A 21,965-nucleotide genomic window follows, 5' to 3' on the forward strand; every position below is an offset into this window, starting at 1 on the left:
CACACATACCGGCAAAACCCATCTGGCACCCCTGTGCGAGATGGCTCTCGTGCTGTTAATGACAATTAACTACTATGCATTGAGTATATATTGATTAATAATATGTAAAATACAATAAAATCAGGTACCGTGATAGTTTCTCTCCATTCCTTATAGTATATTTCTCGATTCAAAATACTTTGTTTTACGGTAGGAACATTATATAACGTTACAAATGATAAAACTAAAGTGGAACATTGTTATGGTACTTCACTGAAAGGTCATGACGTCACTTATGCTTACGGACGTTAATTTCCCGCGCTTTTTGTGCATATTCTACCATAAGAAAAAGTGCTGCAATGATAGTATTTTTATTTGCTTACTTTTTTTCCTATTTGCTTTATTTATTCCATTATTTTAGAATACGGTATGCAAGAAAAATAATCTGTCAAAATAAAAAAGAATCTGATATGTATAATTATGATGTGCAAGAAAAAATATCAGTTCTGTCTTTACTTCCCAATCCTCGTTACCGCCCAGTGCGCAGGTGCCCTCGGGACGGATATTTCTATCCGATTCGTAAACACATGACAGTTATTATCATTCATCTTGAACTACAGACCATAATATAAACAAATGTGTTTGTAAACTTGGACGGATCCAAACGGAAGGGAAGAAGAATTTTATAGAAATATTTAGATGACAAAATACAATGACCAACCTATAAACCGGGCCAGTCTGTTTTATAAGTAAAACAATACGGTTGACCCATTTAAACGAGCTGTAGTTGCTTAACGGTTCTCCAACATGATCTAGGATTATTATACATGCTATCACTTAATGTACATTGTAAGTCATTATAGTACTTTTGTTTAGCCTGTGTTTTAAAACTGTTTACTTTATTCTGAAGTTGTTTATTAACGTTACAGTCATTTTTCCCCCGATTTTATAGCTTTAGCTTTTTGACGGGAAGTGCGACGAATGAATGAATCGTATTACGGTCTGTCATTATCGTTCGATGGTTGGACGGAATACAGAGTTTTGCTAGTTACCATAACTTTAATATTTAAATTTTCATAAGATTAGAATATTGTGTTAGAATAAAAAAATGACCAATCCGTTGTTTTGATCAAAGTTAAGTTTATCAAAGTCTGCACGATTATAATACCGCTTTCGTTGTTTACAGTGCACAGATGGATCGCGTATATACTCGAATTTATTTTTGATGCTTCTGATATTTTGATACAAAAAAAAACAAAACAGAAAGAGTGCTTTCATTTAAATCAACTGGAATTTAACTCAGCATCGCCCGTTAAAGGTAAAACGTTTGATAAAAGGAAACGAAATTGTAAATTCATTGATTGTATTGTCGGACAGACTGAAAAAAATCTTTTGTAACAAGATTACCAACATATAATGAAAGTAATATCCCAGTTTGAAGATTTATTATGCTCGAATAAATAAAACTGATCACTTTTCGTATTTTACAAGCATAATATGAAAAACAAATTATAACTTTCAGTAATGTTACTAGTGCATAACTGTAAAATGATCTGTTTTAAACAACCTCTAAATACGATTATATAATAGACCTACTGTCGCACGGTATGCATATAAATCATTTACTATCTATGAGGGTATACACCTACTACTAAATACATAATTGGTTTGAATGCGACAGGTAGGTTGTCAATACAAACCAACGTTACCCCTGCATGCACCCGAAAAGAGAAGAAAAGTGAAAGAGTAAGCATAAAGTATGAAAGGCAATTGTCATTTTATCGATTTGTTTTACATACAACACGTACAGGGAAAATCATAAAATGATAATACGCAAAGACCAAGATACCAAACAAGTAGTTCAATGAAACTAACATAAAACAATTATAATAATGTGCTTAGACAAAAATATTGAAACGAAAGAAGTAGACACATAAGAGTTCTACCACATAAAGCGTTGCTGATTTCGCTAAAAACCGGTTGTTAGAAAGTCCGCCTCCTTTTTGTAGAAATTGAACATTATACATGAATGAAATGTGCAAAAAAAAAAATGGATTTCAAAGTGTCTAGTAATTATTATTAGGATTACATGTAGTGGTGGATAAAAAAGAATTTTGTCAAAGGTAAGTGAGTTTTCATTATCTATTAAACATTTTAGAACAGTTTACTAGAATTGCAAAGATTTATAAGAATTGATTATAGAACAAAGGAAAGTTCATGGTAACTGACTTAGTTTCGTATAATAATTTCAGCCTATAAGAAAGCAAGTTTTATGACAAAAATAGCATATATTATATGATAATAAACAAACTATTATCATTGAATTTCTGTGGCTACAAACTAAAATGCTAAATGAGTTTCAAATAAATATATATAATTATACAAAGGTTAAATCATTAAGGAGTGACTGGATAAATGGTTCCTAAAGAAGATTATAAATTATACATAGATTTATACATGTATTAACATAATATACTAACGACTGAAAATGGAAGTTTTGCCATATATTAAGTTAACATTTATTAAACATCATGTGAAATTAAACGATTCCGCATGAATTTATAAAAAAAGACATACACATAAAAATGCATGAATGAAATGTTGATTAATTAACTCCCTGGGGCCGAAATGCGACTATAGGCGTTATATTTTCTACCCCCGTAGCGTCGATATCCGACTATACGCGCGTTATCAGGACTCCCCAGGACGGCGATTGACGAGTATAGTCGCGGCACCGAGATCATGCTGATTGTGACATGTACTTGTTAATTTTTGATAATCTTGGCAAAAGCAAAATTATTTTGCATACTGGGTATTATTTTTCATAATTAGTGCTAATTAGTTCCCTTGTTGAAATAAGTGTTTGCCATTATGCGGCCATGTAAAGACGAAATCCACTGTGTTTCGTTCATTCTGTATTTCAAAGGAGTAAAATAATGTCGTCTGCCAAAAATCTTTCTTAAAATAAAGAAAATATTCATTTTCATGCAGCTTCTGACATATCAGTTCCGTCTGATGATGATTCAGACGATGAAATTCCATTATCAGTTAAATGAATGGTCGGAAAATGTTAAGTTTTAGAAGGCTGAAATATTCGTACACTTACATCGAATACGATACAAACTGAAAAACATGAACACAACAAAACATATTCTATAAAATACAAAAACAACGTGACTACATAAACATATTATTGTAAATTTAATAATCTTTCAAAGGTAAATGTATATATTACAACTTATCTGTCTCATCGCGTGTCACAAAACATTTGTGTACATGTATACATCAAAATTCAACAAAGGCATGATCGATATTCACACAAAAACGGGTGTCAATTTTAAGTATGCTTTTGTACAAAGTCTTTGTTAATATTGTATTTCTATTTAATGGAGTTCAATGTCTTTACATGTGAAAAAGTAAGCGAACCAGAAACGTTCAAATATTTTCAACGCAGTAGGTTTGTTAAAATTGTGTATACTTCGAAGTGAAAATATTTTTCTATTTGGATATAGGTTACGGATGAAATAGGATATAAAATTATTTTTTGAAACTTCGAAGGTTTTGTAAGTTTATTTTAATTTATTTTAATCACCAATGATTCCCTGCATGATTTCAATTGACTGCATGTGCGTGAGATCGTGATAAGATCAGAAAATGTACTTCGACGTTAGGTGGTAATTCTTATCTCGCCGCAGCAGATACATGTATATTACGATATCGGCCTCAGGGAGTTAAGTAGGTGAATGAATAAATGAATGAATGAATGGATGGATGGATGGATGGGTGGATGGATGGGTGATTGAATGAATGAGTGAATGAATGAATGAATGAATGAATGAATGAATAAACGGACGAACGAACGACTGTATGAATGAGCACTTATTTTTCAACTGAAAAAAAAACGTACTTCCTTTACATATGCATACATTTCTAAAGACAGTCATCACATTTCCAACAGTCCGTCATCGCCTCATCTTGTGGCGAAGGCAGTAAGTATTTTATATCTTCAAAGAACTTTACATACTGTTTTTTACCTTTTTCGGACTTTTTTACAAAAATTTGCACATCAATCGTCCAATTAATATGTATTTTAGAACGTTTAGATAGGATGAGGAAACAATTGTTTCTTGAAAGATAATAACATGCATTAAACAGTTTCCATGTCATAACATCAATCAAAATAATTGTATATGTCTTCATAGCCAAGCTGAAGAAGTTCAAGTACCAGTCCCTTTCCGCATAGCCATCCAAATACAATTTCCAGTTAGCAGAAGCTTTCCCACAGCTTTCTGAAAAGTAATTGACTTTACCAAGGTACTTGCTTGTTTTGAGGCACCGTTGGTCTTTATTCATCTCGCCAGAGCATTGGTAGACTTTCAATGCTACATGACACACAGACAATAGACTTGAAAGATAAAAAATTGACTTAATGGAATAAATTTACACCGTACAATTATATATCAGTTTTTAAATAGATTAAGACATGAGTTTTGTAATATATGGTGGTTTTGCCACTGACCGTTCCATAGCCCTACTGTGCTATTCTACTGGTTCCTTTTTTACGAATGTGTTTGTTTTGACTTTTTCTGTGCGTGTGTTTGTCTTTGTGTGCTAGACCTTTGCCCATCTGCGTGCTGTTAGTTGCGCTTTAGGGAAACTAGGTTTTTGGAACGTGGCTTTTTCGGTTACATATTCATCCTTGTCTTTTAAATACACACAAACATGTACAAACTATTTCCATGTAATAAGTGATACAGGACAAAATGTTTCATTTGCATCCCTGCTCAATTCACGGATAGGTTGTTCCAGCGGAACTGAGCTACAGAAGTGAATAAGGGTCAACCTAGCTTAAATCTCAAGAAAATATGTCAGAAAAGAATGTCATACCAGTAGGTGTAGACATGATATCGGACAAAATACAAGAAGGAAATGACACTAACACACAGCTTTAATATAAAGTCGGCAACACTGTGGAACAAGGAATTGTGCCTACGTCAGAAAATATGGACGAGGTGTCTCAGCGTAACCTGATGAATGGAAAACGCATTATAGTGGTTGGGGGTGGAAGTTATAGACTGAGAAACATATGGCAGGATGCAGCAAAATCTGGAATAGAGGTAAGATCCATTTATCAAGATAAAATTTTATTGCTTATAATCTGATTGATGGATGGATTTACAAGTAAAATCGATTCATATTCCCAGTCACATGTGTGGTGAAATATAATCCGTGTTACTATGGTACTGTTAGATATCAAATTCTAAACAAGGATTTCATGAAGCACAAAGGTTTGACTATTTGTAAAGAATACGGCTATTCTTCTAAATTGAAACAAATGTTAAAAATCTACGTCTCATGTTGTTTACATATTAAATAAGAAGACTTTAAACGCACACAATGAATGAAACAAAGCAAAATAATAGCAGACACGGTTCATTTTTCATGAAAGGTGTTAAAAATGCAACACTACTTCCGCACCATAAAACAAATACTGTTTAACAAAATAGAAGTAAATCAAATCTTTTTCAATGCATCATTTTATCCGAAGAAAATACAGTCAGTAAAAATATACGGTCATTTGCTTTATTTTTTATCAGACTGATTTGAAAATAGTAGTCCTTCTGTCAAATTTCACATTGGGCGTCTATGGGAAAATTGTTGACTTTTCACGTGCAGAAGGTCGGCAATGTTGATTTAAAAGAAACTTCTCATAGTTGTAGATTAACTTATTATGCCCCCCTTCGAAGAAGGAGGGGTATATCGCTTTGCAGATGTCGGTCGGTCTGTCGGTCGGTCGGTCGGTCTGTATGTAGACCAATCCGTTTCCGGATGATAACTCAAGAACGCTTAGGCCTAAGATCATGATAGTTGATAGGAAGGTTGGTCATCACCAGAAGATGACCCCTATTGACTTTGAGGTCAGTATGTCAAAAGTCAAGGTCACAGTGATCCGGAACACTTAAACGGTTTCCGGATGATAACTCAAGAACGCTTGGGCTTAGGATCATGAAAGTTGATAAAGAAGTTGGTCATCACCAGCACGTGACCCCTTTTAATTTTGAGATCAGTAGGTCAAAGATCAAGGTCGCAGTGACCAGGAACAGTAAAACAGTTTCCGGACGATATTTCAAAAACGCTTAGGCCTAGGATCAGGAAAATTAATAGGGAGGTTGGTCATGATGAGCAGACAACTCCTATTGATTTTGAGGTGATTAGGTCAAAGTTCAAGATCACATTGGCCAGGAACAGTTGAACGGTTTCCGGACAATAACTCAAGAACGCTTGGGTCAAGGATTATGAAAGTTGATAGAGAGGTTAATCATGACCAGCAGATGACCCCTATTGATTTTGAGGTCAGTAGGTCAGTAGGTCAAAGGTCAAGGGTACAGGGACCCGGAACAGTTAAACCGTTTCCAGACGATTACTTGAGAACGATTGTGCCTAATATCACGAAACTTAATAGGGAGGTTGTTCATGACTTGCAAATGACCCATATTGATTTTGTGGTCAGTAGGTCAAAGGTCAAGGTCACATTGAACCAGAAAAGTAGAACTTTTGTTAACAGTGAGCAAATAATTTTTGTTTCTAATGCAATTACTGAATGCATCAAGGGGGTGCATTTCGTGTTCTACTAGCTCTTGTTTTCATTCATATAAAAGGTTTATGTCGCTATGCTTAATATTTCACAATTCTAAAAATATCAATTGGAAGTCTTCGCAATATTTCTTATTTTATGATATTATTTAGAATTAATTTACACCAAAGCCGCCAATCTATTGCCTAAATTAACCTTAGGACAGGCAGTAACACTAACAGTTTACCGCTTAATACACGGCATTAGCCTAGGGTTTCCGCATAAATGACGTTACGCCATCACTTCCGTTAAATCAAACGTGCAGAACACATTAGGGTAATGAATCCGTAATAACAATCGTTAACTATCGAGCGATAACGTGTTATGCCGTAAACAATTTTTGCATCCTTCGGCCAAAGCAGGAGATTGTTTTTTCGAACTACCGGAGATGTTGAAATCGTATATGTAGAATACTGAAAAGAACGGATATTGTCAATTGTCATTACGGGTCCACTACCTTAAGCAGAATTCTATTACACACATATTGAATAGACTAAATGATAACAATGAACCAGAAAATATAACATCACTGAACCAAGTACGGGGAGGCTTTACACGGCCGCCACACGACGCTAAAAGACTGATGTTGCCGTAGTTAATAACTAGTTAAATGAAATACTAATTGGAATATAAAATTATTTGAATAATGCTTTACCTGTAATTATGTGCGTGCATTTCGCCGTTGTTAATGTAATTGTTACATTGTAACGACTACGCACAGAAGTGTAATACTTGTCAGGAGTACCGCTGAATTGATTTAATTTATATTAAATGAAGATATTTGTTGGAAAGGTTGAACGCTGTCTGTAATATTTTTGATTTGAAAGTTTTTATAAATGGTCTTTTAACAATTATCAAGTTATACATCAAGTATGAAATATACGATATTGATCTTTTCGAAGGAGACATGTGCGAGTAATGTTCACTGTGTTAACAATCGTAAAAGAGTTCAGAAGTATTTGGCGTAGCGGCCGTCACACGAAAATTCGATAAGCGACATAAATCAAGGTGTTCATTTAAGTAGCTAACAAGATCTACGCTAGACCATTTCAGCTGTCGTGTGACCTCGAAATTAATCTCTTACAGATACTTTAATACTTTATGCAGTAATTTAATGTGAAAAAATCAACAATATTGCACCAAATAGTTTTTTTAATTGAAAGTGAGTCTGTGTAAGTAGTGATAGGTGATATGAACCTTCGTGTATATAATATCAATCTAAGATCGAATAAAAAACAAGTTCATTTCGTTTATAGTTTTTAAATGATTTGATCTACTAAGTTAACATTGACTGAGACTTGAGTAAGTAGTACAATTGACAAATCTTTTATTCAACAAAAATCCGAAAGGCAAGACATGTGGTTTTATTGAGTCGGCTAAACGCTTTAGCGTTTTGACGAGTCCTTGCTGTTCAGCGATTCTCTAAATGGACCAAATAACACAGTGAAGGGATGTAGTTCCATTAGATTTCTCAAACTTCAAACAGTTCACTGCATGAATGAAGTTAAGTTGTGTCAATTCCCTTTGCTATGACCAATATACGATGTAATCTGTCATATTTATGACTTGTAATTGTGCAATACTCGAATGTAACTCATTAAGCATAAATGTGCATTTTATGAATTGCGCAGGCTTACAAAGCTTGCGTAACATCCAGCGAAAGACAAACAATAGTTCCACAGGGCTTCAGATAAGATGCGTATTAGCGTAAATTACGTATAGAAATAATGCAAATACGCATGTCTAATAATTTCTAAGCGTATAAAAACGTATATAAAATTACAGAAATGCACACAATGCTTTTTTAAAAACAAAATCTGAATCGTCTGGATGCGTTAGGTAACATAGCCGATCCCGATCAGCCTTAATTCTCCCACATTGAACGTATACACGCATTGTATGATTTCTATAAACTTTGCGTGGGTTGAATTTAGCAGTCAGTAAACGGATAAATTATCGGAAGAAGAAGCTCTTACTGGTTTGTTTAGTTACTACAGATATTAAAAATGATTTTAATTCTTATTTTTCGAGAAATAAACAAATCGGCGAAACATTAAATTGTATTTTCTTGTAGTTTTTGAAATCGAAGTAGTTCGTCTATGTTTGGCTGCTTTCACGAAACGAAACAACTTTTTTATGAAAAGATTTAAATAAGAGGTAATTTAACCGTAAACTTCAATGTCAGATACTGTCAATTGCTGCTAAATGTCTTCGTATCATCACAATTTGTAAAATATATTGTTGAAACTGGAGAAAAGTGTAATCGTAACCGGATATAATATTTTGGGTAAATTTCGAGCTGTGTTATGAAATTTTAACATTCAAGTAACATACATGATAGATATTATTGTAACAGAAATGATTCTAGAATTTATTTTTATTACACTTACATATAATCTATGTCAGACTCGTATTCTAGTCCTGAGGCATGATCTGAAAGTAAAAAGATGAAGTGACAGTCATACTTTGGATAGTGTAATCCTAGAAAGAATCTAGATCGTAACCTTTCTGGAATTTTGACTGGTTTGGATAATTTGCTTACGATTCAGGTTCGCAAAAAAATGAAACCGTCACCCATTCTGCTTTTCATGATGACACATGGCTTGATTTTTGCAGTCAGTAAGCGGATAAATTATCCCGAGAAAGAGCTCTTACTGATTTGTTTAATTACTACTGATTTTAAAAATGATTTTATTTCTTATTTTTCGAGAAATAAACAAATCGGCGAAACATTAAATTGTATTTTCTTGTAGTTTTTGAAATCGAAAGTAGATCGTCTATGTTAGAGTGCTTTGACGAAACGAAACAATTTTTTTTATGAAATGATTTAAATAATTTCACCGTAAACTTCAATGTCAGATACTGCCAATTGCTGCTAAACTGTCTTCATATCATCACAATTTGTAAAACATATTGTTGAAACTGGAGATTTTGGCAGTATAAAAGAAAGTTTAATCATATCCGGATATAATATTTTGGGTAAATATCGAGCTGTGTTATGAAATTTAAACATTAAAGTAACAGACATGATAGATATTATTGTAACAGAAATGATTCTAGAATTTATTTTTATAATACATACATAGAATCAATATCAGACTTATATTCTAGTGCTGAGGCATGACCTGAAAGTAAAAATATGAAGTGACAGTCATTCATACTTTGAATATTGTAATACTAAAAAGAATCTAGGTAATATTTAGAAATTGAAACATAAAATTTTCAGTTAGAAATCGCACCAAAGGCTGTATCAAGGGTCTACATTTTCAAAATTTCCTTGTGGTGATACCCCAAACCCTACTTGCAGGAGTGGGTATCCTCCCACACCCTCCCCCCATATTGCCACTTTACAGTTTGATACATTTGCCCTTTTACCACCTGCCACAATGCCCATTTCAAAATCTGACTGCAGTTCAAAGCGGGAAGGAACACCCCTCCCCACACCCACCCTGCTACCGACCACGTAAAAATGGCTCAAACATTTTTTCAGCCCAGTCTGGGCCTGTCTGTCTACATGAATCAAAACGGATAATTGAAAGTACATAGACTTGGGGACTACTGACATGGTTTTGAAGGGGTTAACAGGTCTGAAATAGAATAAATGATGGTTTTAACTAAAAAAGAACTGCATTTATTAATATTGGTTATCTTTTCCGAAATTGGTAGCTAGTCCGAGTAACTTCTCTTAGTTTCGAATGCGTAATTTTCCTGTCAGTGTAAACATTCATGACACTATATATTGACACTCAGCAACATTTACATATCTTTAAACGCAAAAGTAAGTATACTTCTTTAAATTCACATCCCTTATAATATGATTGAACAATACCTACTTACCTAGCGTGTGACACGGTTATTGCCAGGCCCCTTATCTGTAAAATATCTTAACAGTTCTTTCGTCCATCCGTTACAAATTGTATGTGGCAATCTGCGCTATAAAATTTCAATATATAAATTTTCATATTCAAATTTTATCATGTGCGAATATATACCAGCCGATAATTGCCTGTTTTGGTAATGCCGGAGGCAAATATTTACTGGAAAAATATTTATAGTCATGGGCAGTATCTTAGTGTCACCTGTCAAATTGTAGTTTGTACTTTCAACATTTTTATTTTTGCGAACCACTCTTCAATTTTAGAGAAATATATTGGGTTTAAATACTTGTATAATGTCAATCAAAGTTTTACTAGGCATCGATTGAATGTCCATTTCATCTATTGTAACAAAATCTCTGTTCAGTTGGGGAAAAAAACTAAAACCAAACTGAAACTGGTAGACTATACTACCAGTACATCAATCATTAGCCGACTCTCAGGCCCTTCAGGCCTTTGATTATATTATGCAACTATCTGTGAAGACTAGTAGAGATCATGTGATCCGTGACATTATACTGCGATTTATTGCGTTCAGTCGTTACAAGGTCTTCAAACATTTGAACTGACACTTAATTATCAATAGATTTGTCGTGTGGCTGGTAGTGCAATATGTATACCATCGTTGGTTTAAAGATTTTTGTGTTTTAAAGGAGAAATGCCAGATATGGGGTTGTTGAAAAGAACTCTATTATTGAGGCAGACCTATATTTTCATTTTGATGTGGTTATTACATTGAAATATGGAAGCTCAAAGATTCACTAGTAATTTCAAGTTATCTTGTCATGCACGTGTAGCTTCCCATATCCGGGGTTGAACATAAGATGTTCTTCTTACTAGAGGTGGTAGCACTGTATGAGTTGTTGATGTCCTCGAGTCTGATCTTAGTGGCTATACCTTCATGATGTCATATGACCTTTAAGTAGCTGATTATAAAGCATGTTCCTCAAAACAAGCCATGGTGCAAAAGGAGTGTCTTTTAGAAAACCACGCTATAAAGACATATTTTTTTATAAACAAATAAACATGCACTATATATACTTCCAACAGGCACAGCCATAGATCAACTAGCGAATGGGTAATCTAGTTGCCTATGAGAAACATGCTCCTTTTTGTAAGAAAACAATTGCCTTCTAATGATGTTATTGACTATTATGGGCATCGATCTTTAAGTGCAATGTTGCGGTTGTAAATAATCTCCCTGCAAGTCTGCAATTAGACTCAGCATTGTTATATTAGTATCATCCAATTTATCTGTATAACAGAGTTCGCCTCACGCCGATTCTAGGAAATTTGAAATGTGTTAACACGTTTCATTAGGTCCAATAAACAGATTTAAATCAAACCGAGTCTGCTATAATTTCGCTTTGTTGAGTTATATAATTTTAAATGATCTGATTATAGATTTTATTAGTCTAAAACTAGATCGGCCCAGGTTGTCATGATCACCATCCTGATATAACGATATGCTTTATTGACATGAATTCTTGGTATTCAGTGTTGTTATATTTTCTGATCCTTTAGGATCAAGGGCAATAATCAAATTCCGCTTAAACCGGTTTTATGGGATGTGAGCGGTGTTGCACATTTCATTACCTCTCATGATCAGACTCAATCAAACAGTCTGTTATTAAGTATTTTGGTTGCATCCTATGTTTCTAAAGGATCTTTTCGAATATTTTAAAAATTATCGCAACAGAAGTCTTGTGTGGCGGCTGTGAAGATTCCTATGTGCCACACAACTTTACCTTATCAGAGAAGTAGTCGGTTCGAACCTGAATTAGTAGTTTATTCACGGTAGCACATTGGGCCCTATAACATTGATTGTCGATTGTTAGTTTAGTTTTACGCCATTTCCGCTCAAGCTTGCGTTTTAAGTGTTTAGCCTCATGAAGTTCGTCTGTAAACCACGGACAGCGTTAGTTTTGGCGTGTAAGGGAACATTTTATCTATCAGTGAGGGTAATCCTTTTGAATATGCATTTACTAGCTGATCCACATCTGCGCCTTCTGGAAACGTATTTAGTGCAAGGGACACAGAAATGTCTTGTTTAAAAGAACTTACGTCAATGGAACGTAATGTCCGTAAAGAAACTGGCTTCTGCACCGGAGCTGGTTTTGTGGCACAGGCGTTGAAGTGAATTGCATACTGGTCCTGTGACATATTACCAGTATTGTCACAAAGACCTTGATCGATGACCTCGACACCTGATATGATCTTGCTGTCGTTCCTGGTTATTAAACATCTACTTATGACCGCGGGCATACATTGGTCCGTTCACATGTTGATGCATACCACATGACTGAAGTACACTTTTAAATCTGACAGCATCTCGATCTGACTGAATATCGAGATGGAAATTCATGTCTCCCACAATACAAATACAAATACATGGCATTCATATAGCGCAAAAATTATAAAATATTCTATTGTGCTTTACAGTTATATAACACACATTTAAAATGTATACATTCAAAATATGGAAAGGACTCTAGAACTTAGATTTAGAGATTTAGACATGTATAGATACTATTTTTTATTTTAACAAGAGCACACTCATTGTTCATGAAACTGACTAAACAAATGTATTTTCAGTTTTGATCTAAAGCTGGCTTCAGACTGAATGTCTTTCAGATAGCTAAGTAGATCGTTCCACCACTTGGGACCAACGATGGCCATAGATCTGTCTGCTAATTTTGTTCGCCGTCTAGGGATGTTAATGTTAGTGTCACTGTGTGAGCGTAGTCTGTACCGTTGTCGAGTAGGTACAAACATTTCCCTCAGATATACTGGAGCTGTACCATTGATGACACGGAAGACTATTACTAGGATTTTGAACATGACTCTAGCCTTAACTGGAAGCCAGTGAAATTCTTTCAGAAGTTCTGTATTTGGCTGTTCGTAGGAAGCATTCAGGACTACTCTATTTTGGACTCGCTGTAGTTTGTTGATTTTGTAGGCTGGAATTTCGGTAAATAAACTGTTGCAGAAGTCAATGTGAGTATGAACCGATCCATGCAATAATGATTCAGTTGACTTTCGTGTGAGATGTTTCCGTATAGCCCTAAGGTTTCGTAACTGCACATAAGCTATCTGACACTTTTTCTGGATGTGATGGACAAAATTGAGCGTATTGGTCATAGTTACACCCAGGTCTCTGACATGATCGACGCATTTTACGTTACACCCACCAACGTTTACACTTGTGATGTTCAGTTTCGCTATCTGTTGTCTGGTTCGAAACATAATTATTTCAGTTTAAGACTGATTCATTTTCAGTTTAAAGGTTGCCATCCATTTTATGATTTCATTGAGACAACTGTCGAGTTGTTGAAGAACAGTTGTCTCATTTTGAGAATTCCCCGCTTGAATTTTTAACGCAATCTTGAGATCATCCGCGTATCAGGATTATGTCTTTATAAACCGTAGCATATCTGCAAAAGAAAGTAGGCCGTTCTTCCTCTAGAAACACACTAGTCTTCAAACTGTTTTATTTTGTTGTTGTTGGTCTATATATCACTGCCACTCGTGCAGGAAATCCATTGATACTCAGATTAGAATCCATGTATTCAAATTGTTCAAAATCTTTGTCACAAGTAAATGCAACAACACGAAGTTTAAATTCAGATTTATGTTTGAATCCACACATCCTCCACGGCTGCCGCTGCACTGTGCAACATTTTAATTGAATATCCATTCGGTACAAGTTTGCCAATACACGTTTGATCCAGGATAGTTCCGAGCCAAGTCTCAGTGAGTGCTACCAAATCAAAATCATTTGAAACTAATGATCATACAGAGAAATTGTCTCTTTTTTTGACAGATCTTGGGTTGAAACTGCATACACAAATTTTCTTCTCACTTCTTCCTGTTATAATGGATTTAGATCTAATTTTGGTATAATTGTTTGGTATTTAGCTGCTGAATTTAAAGATTTTGGCTATCCATACAATTTGAAATGTTTATACAGATTTCATTTCGTGGTCGAACTATAACTGTGATTGCTTCAGGCAGTATTGTGAATTATACATTCAGCTGTGTAGCAAACTCATTGTGATAATAAGCCTTGCAGATTTATACAAGATTCAGATTACATTTGAGTCGTTAAAGTCAGAGATAAAAAATTATGAAAATTTGTACAGAAAATGCTGTCGAAGAGGGCTATATGGCAGACATTTCTGTTAAAGATCAACGACGTTTTCGAGTCCATGTAAAAGTTAAACTAATTTTCAAATTCACATATGATTGAAAAAAAAAATTGAAAGTTAATAAAAAAAATCATTAATTTATGTTTATTTCCTGAAACAGCAAGTAAAACGCAAAAAGAAACAATTTTACAAAATCACCGTAATTCAATTTCAAGTGGCCTATGGTGAAACATAGTTCATGTCAAGTACTACTTTTTCGCCAGTATTAAAATATAAATATATTCAAATTAAAAGTTATTCTGTAAATATAACTAGGTAATTCTTGTGGAAGCAGATAGTCAGCACATTTCCAGAGATCTTGTACCTCATTTTATCCACTACGATTTCTCTGATCATAAAATCGACGATGTGCATGCGGCCGAAATCGTCAGTTTAATACATGGCCGCGGACTCAAGGCGGATGGCTGTCTCTCCTTCGTAGACGAATGTGCACCTTTGTCAGCTCTGGTTAATGAAAAGTTGGGAACAAAAGGTTTGTTCAAAGAGTACATCCAGTCGCAGCTCTCCATAATGACACTGCGCGTTCAAAATTTATATATGATGAAGTAACTCTTTTAATATTTTCTACCTTTTGTTCTAAAGCCAGGCCGATATTAATATCAACCGATGTTTCTTAATGAAATCACAATATACTTAATTCATTCTTTCTTTCGGGAGAAACGGTGAACATGCATAGAACTTCAGAATTACAACAACCCTGTCAATACCTTCCTCATATAAAGTTATGCTAAGCTGAAAATCGGGATCTCGAACTATGTAATTAAATAAACCTTTATTTCTACACTAACCATTTAAATTACTAATAAATAACATTATTAGAGTGAGAACAACCATTATCCTTGTTTAGTCAGAGTTATTTAAATCATCATTGGAACTTTTAGGTTCAGATACAAGGAGTAATGTGTTTTAATGTAAAATTGAAATAACTTTTACCAGATACTATATTTTCAAATGTGATTTAGAAGCAGATGAACTATCACGAGTGAGCGACATTTGGACAATTTGTTTTTTAAGTTAGTTCTAATTAAGGTTTTCAGTCAAATTCCAAATATTTGGAACTACATACCAGGTAAGAAAGATATTCATATTTCGTTACTGCGAAATGGTCAGATGTATTTCACTGCAACATGTCATTAATTCACTGAAAAATGTGCATGTCCTTTACTAAACTGCAAATTTTCATATTTTTATCGCATACCCCTATATCGTAATAAATCGTATTCATTTTAAATAGCATTGCAAAAGAAAATATGTGATTGCTCTGTGTTGTCCTTAAGATGAGTTATAATGATAAATCATTTTTAAACGACCAATATTTGACATGAAAGATCTATTTTAAATCATTTCTACTAAAACAGAAAATAGTAATAGTTGTAAGCATGCCGTAATTTGCATTGCTAGTAACAAAGCTATGTACTATGGACACTGAATAATGTTATTTTAAATAGTAGGCGCTTAATATGATCACGGGAAAGATATTCACGACATATCATATGTTTCCAATAAGTATTCAAATTTGGATTTCGTAAAGAACGGGAAGTCAGAAAAGGCAATGGTCAATCAAATGTATTTCTAAAAATAAAGTGTGACATTGAAAAATTGTTCCTAATCAAATATCGTTTCCAAGACAAATTATGGCTTTAATATATTCTGGAGTTTTATTCGTGTCAAGTTGAATTCATTTCGTAACAGTGATATTTCGAGGAAACAGAAAATCTTTATAGATTTTTCTACTCGATAAAAGACCGTTCTTTTTATTTATATATTTCACTGACCTACATTGTATGTACTTTTTAGATTAGGAGTGTAATATCCACTTGCGATTTCAATTAATGAATCAAGGGGGCCTCCGTGGCCGAGTGGTTAACGTCGCTGACCTCAAATCTCTTGCCCTTCATCGATGTGGGTCCGAGCCTCACTCGGGGAATTGAATTCTTCATGTGAGGAAGCCATCCAGGCTTACGGAAGGCCGGTGGTACTACCCAGGTATCCGCTCGTGATGAAATAATGCACGGAGGGTCACCTGGGGTCTTCCTCCACCATCAAAGCTGGAAAGTCGCTATATAAGCTGTAATTGTGTCGGTGCGACGTTAAACCCAACAAAAAAATAATGGATCAAATAATACCATGTTGTTTTGTCCTTCTACGTACAATTACCTGACGTACCTGTTAATGTTAATATCTTATCACGTCATTAATGAACTTAACATTTACCAAAATGTATTACCAGGTCCAAGCTTCAAGGCAATGATGACAGCTAACTCGAAAACAAGAACACAAAATGTTTTGAGCATGCGCGGGGCAGATATTTCTCAATGTCCTCGGACGGACATTTATTCTACAAAGCCCGTACATCTGACGACAGAAATGGACTGCGACAAATTACCTGAAGGGTAAAATGAAGTTTACCGCTTCTCTTAACTTGTACATACATATATTCCTATAACCTTCCAAAGTAGTTATTTTTAGTCACAGCTTATCCAAAACTCATATTGTGAATTGATCTAAAGTTTTTGACCATGATAGTTGTAGAAAAATCTTTGACCACATTTCAATGACGTGTATAGAGGGTTTCACTAAAAAACTTCAGTATAAGTTTCCTGTTTATGTCAAATCTGTATTAAATAGTCAAGTAAGGGAGCGAGACCTGTTAAGGTAGGTGAACTCGGAACAAAATGTCAACTCGAGCAATTGGCTGACTGGCTGCTTAATTACAAGTGGATGCCTAATACAGATGACCTATCAAAACTATTTAACTATATCTATATAATATATGTTCTCATTTATTTCGGATTATGTTTTATATTGCAATTTTTTATTTTGTATTATCTTAGTAATTTTCCTTGAACTGTTTTATGTTTGTTCCGCTCAGCTTTAGGTTTCCTGCAGTATTGAAACTAGATAATGGCGCGTTTGCAATTGGTGCGTGTGTTGTTGAAAACAGTGTTGAATTAAGGAGGAAATATTGTGAGATAACCAGTACACTTCGGAATGATTCGGACTTTCCCGGAATTGGGCTAACTCATGGCAATTCGATGATGACAATGGAGTTTTACGGCGGAACTGAGCATATAGTTGACGTTATCATATACGACAGCAAGCTTGTTGCTGCTTTTATCACAGACTGTGGTATGGCAAGACGGCCGTATTTTATTGGTAAATACTTCTTTGATTTAACGCACACTCATTTGATACATTTGTTTGTTCGATAATGACGCTATATGGAATAAGAAAGGGCCCACAAGCGTTCCATGACAAAAGCTGATCCTGCGACAACTTAATATGCATTCATTAAAGAACGGTCTAATCTGTCATTTTTAACCTAACAAAATAATACCAAAAATATCTAATCCAATTCACGGACATATCATACAGTTGAACAAATTCATTCGCCGAATAAAAATGTCTCTCTTTAATGAATATATATCAAATAGGTTACTAACTTTTTTTTCGTGAATGTGTATCTGTGGTCCTTTATCATATATAGTAATTAATGCAGATAATCCTCATCAAATGAATTTAACGGGACTAATTACATAATAGATACAAGTATAAGAAATCTTATTTATTTTTGCATATTTAAGATATGTATATATTGCAGCAACAGCTAGGCGTATGCCGTCATTCCTTTCTTGGGACGAACAAACACGGCTTATTGAAGCGGCCTATAGATGTTGTTTAAAGATAGGTATTATAACTTTTTTATTGATTTGATTTCTTTTAAGATGCCTTTCAAACTACTAGTTCCAGTCGGGTTGCAAACATGATATAAATGTTTAAAATCCATTACTAATAGAATAATTTAGTGTTGAACGCGGCATAAATAAATTGCATTAGCTGTTTTGTAAAAAAGCAGTTGATGTATATATCATAAATATATATTATGCTGAAATATTTCCATAGTGTAGTTCAGTTCGAGTGAGTTATGGATTTCTGGTTGAAAATGCACGGTTGTCTGCACTGCTAGACGCTTTGTCGTTGTTTCTCTGGTGTATTGGTGTATCTGTTTGTGGTAATATCTTCGTATAAGTGTATGATAATTGTCTTTCACAATAAGGAAAAGGGTAAAAATGCTTATACAATAGCGGACACCTTCACCTGCTTTTCGTGGTCTAATTTTAAGGGAAAAGACTCGTAATGGTAGTCAAAATTTTCTGCGAAATGTACGTGTTTGTGTACAATGTTTCGACATTCTTTTGAAAATAATGAAGCTACCACTTATTTTCGATCAAACAGGTTGATGGCAAAGTCGCATATTGAGGAATAATAATACGACGGTGATTTCTGATTGCGCAAACGTGTCCACTACCTTGTCACGAAGTTACAAACGCGTAGTAATTATCTGAAATTTGCATTCTTATGTATTTTTTTACCTGCAAACAATTATGTTCGATGACATAGATGTGTTCACTTAACGCAGAACACTAACAAAGCGAAAATAATAAATGAAGTAAAATTGAACAGATCATTGTGATGAAAAATATAATACTCGACTCTCGTATGAACACGATCCCTATATTTGTTGAAGTTTGTCTTTTTTGCCTATATCTTATTCATTCCTGTTGTATTTGATCCGTTGAAATTCATTACGTGGAATATGGCCGCATTTATACATATTAATACATAACTTTTTATTCATTTTTTAACATTTCATATACAAATGTGGGCGATGTCTGCATTGTAAATGTAAGTAGTTGATTCGATTTTAAGTCACTAGGATGTATCAGCACCTCGTTTACGAATGAATACGTATAAGGTGTTTGAAATCTGGACTTTGTAAATATCGAACTTTTGTAACTACTGGACAAAATCTTTAGTCCGGAGCGGATATATATCAGTAGCAGGAAACGTATAACGTACCTAATGCTTTCATTTTATAGTCAATGCGAGTTTAAGTTAACTTCAATGTAGAACAGATTTAAGCATACCTTATTTCACCATATATTTGCTTTATTTCCGACTTTAGGATTGTCCGATGGTACATTTAATGTCGAGTTTAAATTGACCGAGAATGGACCGAAGCTACTGGAAATCAATTCGAGGATGGGTGGATATTGCTTACGGGATTGGTTGAGGAAATTGTACGGTATCGACATCATGTTATACTCTTTGATGATTGCGGGTGGTATTTCTCCCTACGTACGTACACCTCCTGTAGATAAAATCCTTATTGGTGTTATGGTCATACCTTCATTGCATGCAAAAATATTAAATGAAGAGCCTCTTAGAAACCTGCTGTATAACATGATAGAGAAAGAGGAGATTTTCTTTCTACAGTTTCGCAAACTTAGTCCGATTTTGCCTACTTACGACAACCCTTTCGGCAATATTGCTGTTTCCGGTTCCACGTCACAAGAAGCAAAACAAAAGTTAATGAAAGTTTGCAGAGAGCTGGACATTGATCAACCAGACTATCAAGTGGAGCAGCTGATCCATCATTTTTAGATAAAAAGATACATGATTATCTTGTTTAGACTTTTTTATATTCGTGCAGTTCAGAAAGTAAACAGTCTTTTATAACTAGACACCAGTAGATTCTTGAGCAAATGTATGTTTATCTTAGTGTCTGAAATATGTTCTATTTTAAAGTTTATTTCACATAACGTTTTATCTAACAATGACCTTTGCGAATCATATAGCAGATTGTACCTTCATATCATAAGTATTGTTACATATTTGCAAGAAGGTACTTGTATATCTCCAATTATGAAATAGATACATGTGACTTTGTATTTTGTTCAAATATAAGACTTAGTTAAAAACCTCTCTCACATACACTGTATACATGATACGTATGCTATATAAATATGTTCTTACCGATATATTTAAAAGATAACTCTAGTACGTATATTAGTAATAATATATACCCCGCTTATATTTTATTAAAGGGTAACATTAGCTTCGTTCTTTTTTTTTTAGAATATCTAATAAAGAAGTACCTTGGAAAAATTTAAAATAGTTACTATCATAATATGAGCCGCGCCATGAGAAAACCAACATAGTGGCTTTGCTGGATCCTGTTCGCTAACAGTTTCTCTTATTGCAATAGACTTTGAAAGCGAACAGCATGGATCCTGACCAGACTGGTCGCAAAGCCACTATCATTTAAGGTGGAAACTGCACAGGTCGCTCAACACGACAAAAACGAAAATGCTGCAGGCTCGGTTTGATTGAGCCTGTTCATGGACGGTAGTGGAAATGCATGCTACCGACCACGCCCTCAAGCCTCGGGTTGAGCAGAACTCAACATTTACACATGCTACAAGTATAAAAATCAATTTAGAAACATCCGCAGATGTAAAACCCATTCTCCGTTAGATGACGACAATAAAATATTGATTGAAATCAGACTTCAGTTACAGGTAACTTCTTTTTTCATACAAGTTATAAAGTGGTATAATTAATATGTTGTTACTAGATATCGCAGCTTCAATGCAATTTTAAGCGCATGACACACACGTCAAAGTTATGTATTAAATAAATGTGATAGTGCACAGTATAAATGTGTACTATATTTTTGTACGATCTATTACTAAAACACTGGACGCTTTTTAATTAACGGCTGTTATGCATGGCATTTAATTGTGAATGTAACTCTACAGAGTAAGATTGCATTTTGCATCAAATTCAATTTATTTAATGAGGATTTCGTACATTCGAAGTAAGTATTTAGTGAAAAATGTACCTTGGATATCTTTAAAGCTTTAATGGTGCTATATATTTCGTTGCTGCTTAATAATTTTGAAATCTCTGAAGGATCTTATGTGACCAAGAAAAGAAATATTTTAATCATGAGAGAACTATTTTTTCTGTAGAATATTACATAACTGAATTTCTGAAGAATCTAATGTGGTATTTTTTTATTCAAGACTAAAACTTGTGATAATTATGACTTATGCAATCTGAAAGAAACTATTTTTCTGTAGAATATTTCATAATTAGGACGTTTCAATGGAATCTATATAGCAATATATCAGGCACAGGCGGTGAAGACCTGGGTAGAAACACCAACATTCCCCAAACCAGCTGGATGGCATCCTTACATTAAATAAATTCTGCAACTGAACGACGTTTCAAACCCTAAGCAGTGTTGTAAGTCGTTCGAAGTCAATAACATGGAGGCCCAAGATAGCATTTTGTACTTCACAATTTCAGTCCGTGAAGATAAAGAGATAGATTGAGAATCAAGTTATCAACAATTGAGAGTATCCCTGAAGTGTACCGATACTGCCATAACTTCAAATGAATCTGCGAGAAGCCTGGAACAAT

General features: G+C 34.4%; 1 protein-coding gene across 3 annotated transcripts; it reads left to right on the plus strand.

Annotated features, from left to right (window-relative positions):
- Positions 1–1,813: 1,813 nt before the first annotated feature.
- On the plus strand, positions 1,814–20,595 carry LOC128551263 (carnosine synthase 1-like). Of its 3 annotated transcripts, none has more exons than XM_053532017.1 (7): positions 1,814–2,102; positions 4,779–5,096; positions 14,952–15,168; positions 16,927–17,089; positions 17,569–17,852; positions 18,298–18,384; positions 19,663–20,595. In XM_053532017.1, the coding sequence occupies exons 2-7, from the start codon at positions 4,983–4,985 to the stop codon at positions 20,139–20,141; spliced, it is 1,344 nt and encodes a 447-aa protein (XP_053387992.1). In that variant the 5' UTR covers positions 1,814–2,102; positions 4,779–4,982; the 3' UTR covers positions 20,142–20,595. The 3 variants fall into 3 exon arrangements, with proteins under 3 accessions (XP_053387992.1, XP_053387993.1, XP_053387991.1); XM_053532018.1 differs by lacking the exon at positions 1,814–2,102 and adding an exon at positions 3,229–3,542 and having other exon boundaries at positions 4,729–5,096; XM_053532016.1 differs by lacking the exon at positions 1,814–2,102 and adding an exon at positions 3,229–3,542.
- The last annotated feature ends 1,370 nt before the right edge of the window (positions 20,596–21,965 follow it).

The sequence above is a fragment of the Mercenaria mercenaria genome, chromosome 19 (genome assembly GCF_021730395.1).
Source record: "Mercenaria mercenaria strain notata chromosome 19, MADL_Memer_1, whole genome shotgun sequence".
Classification (NCBI taxonomy): domain Eukaryota; kingdom Metazoa; phylum Mollusca; class Bivalvia; order Venerida; family Veneridae; genus Mercenaria; species Mercenaria mercenaria.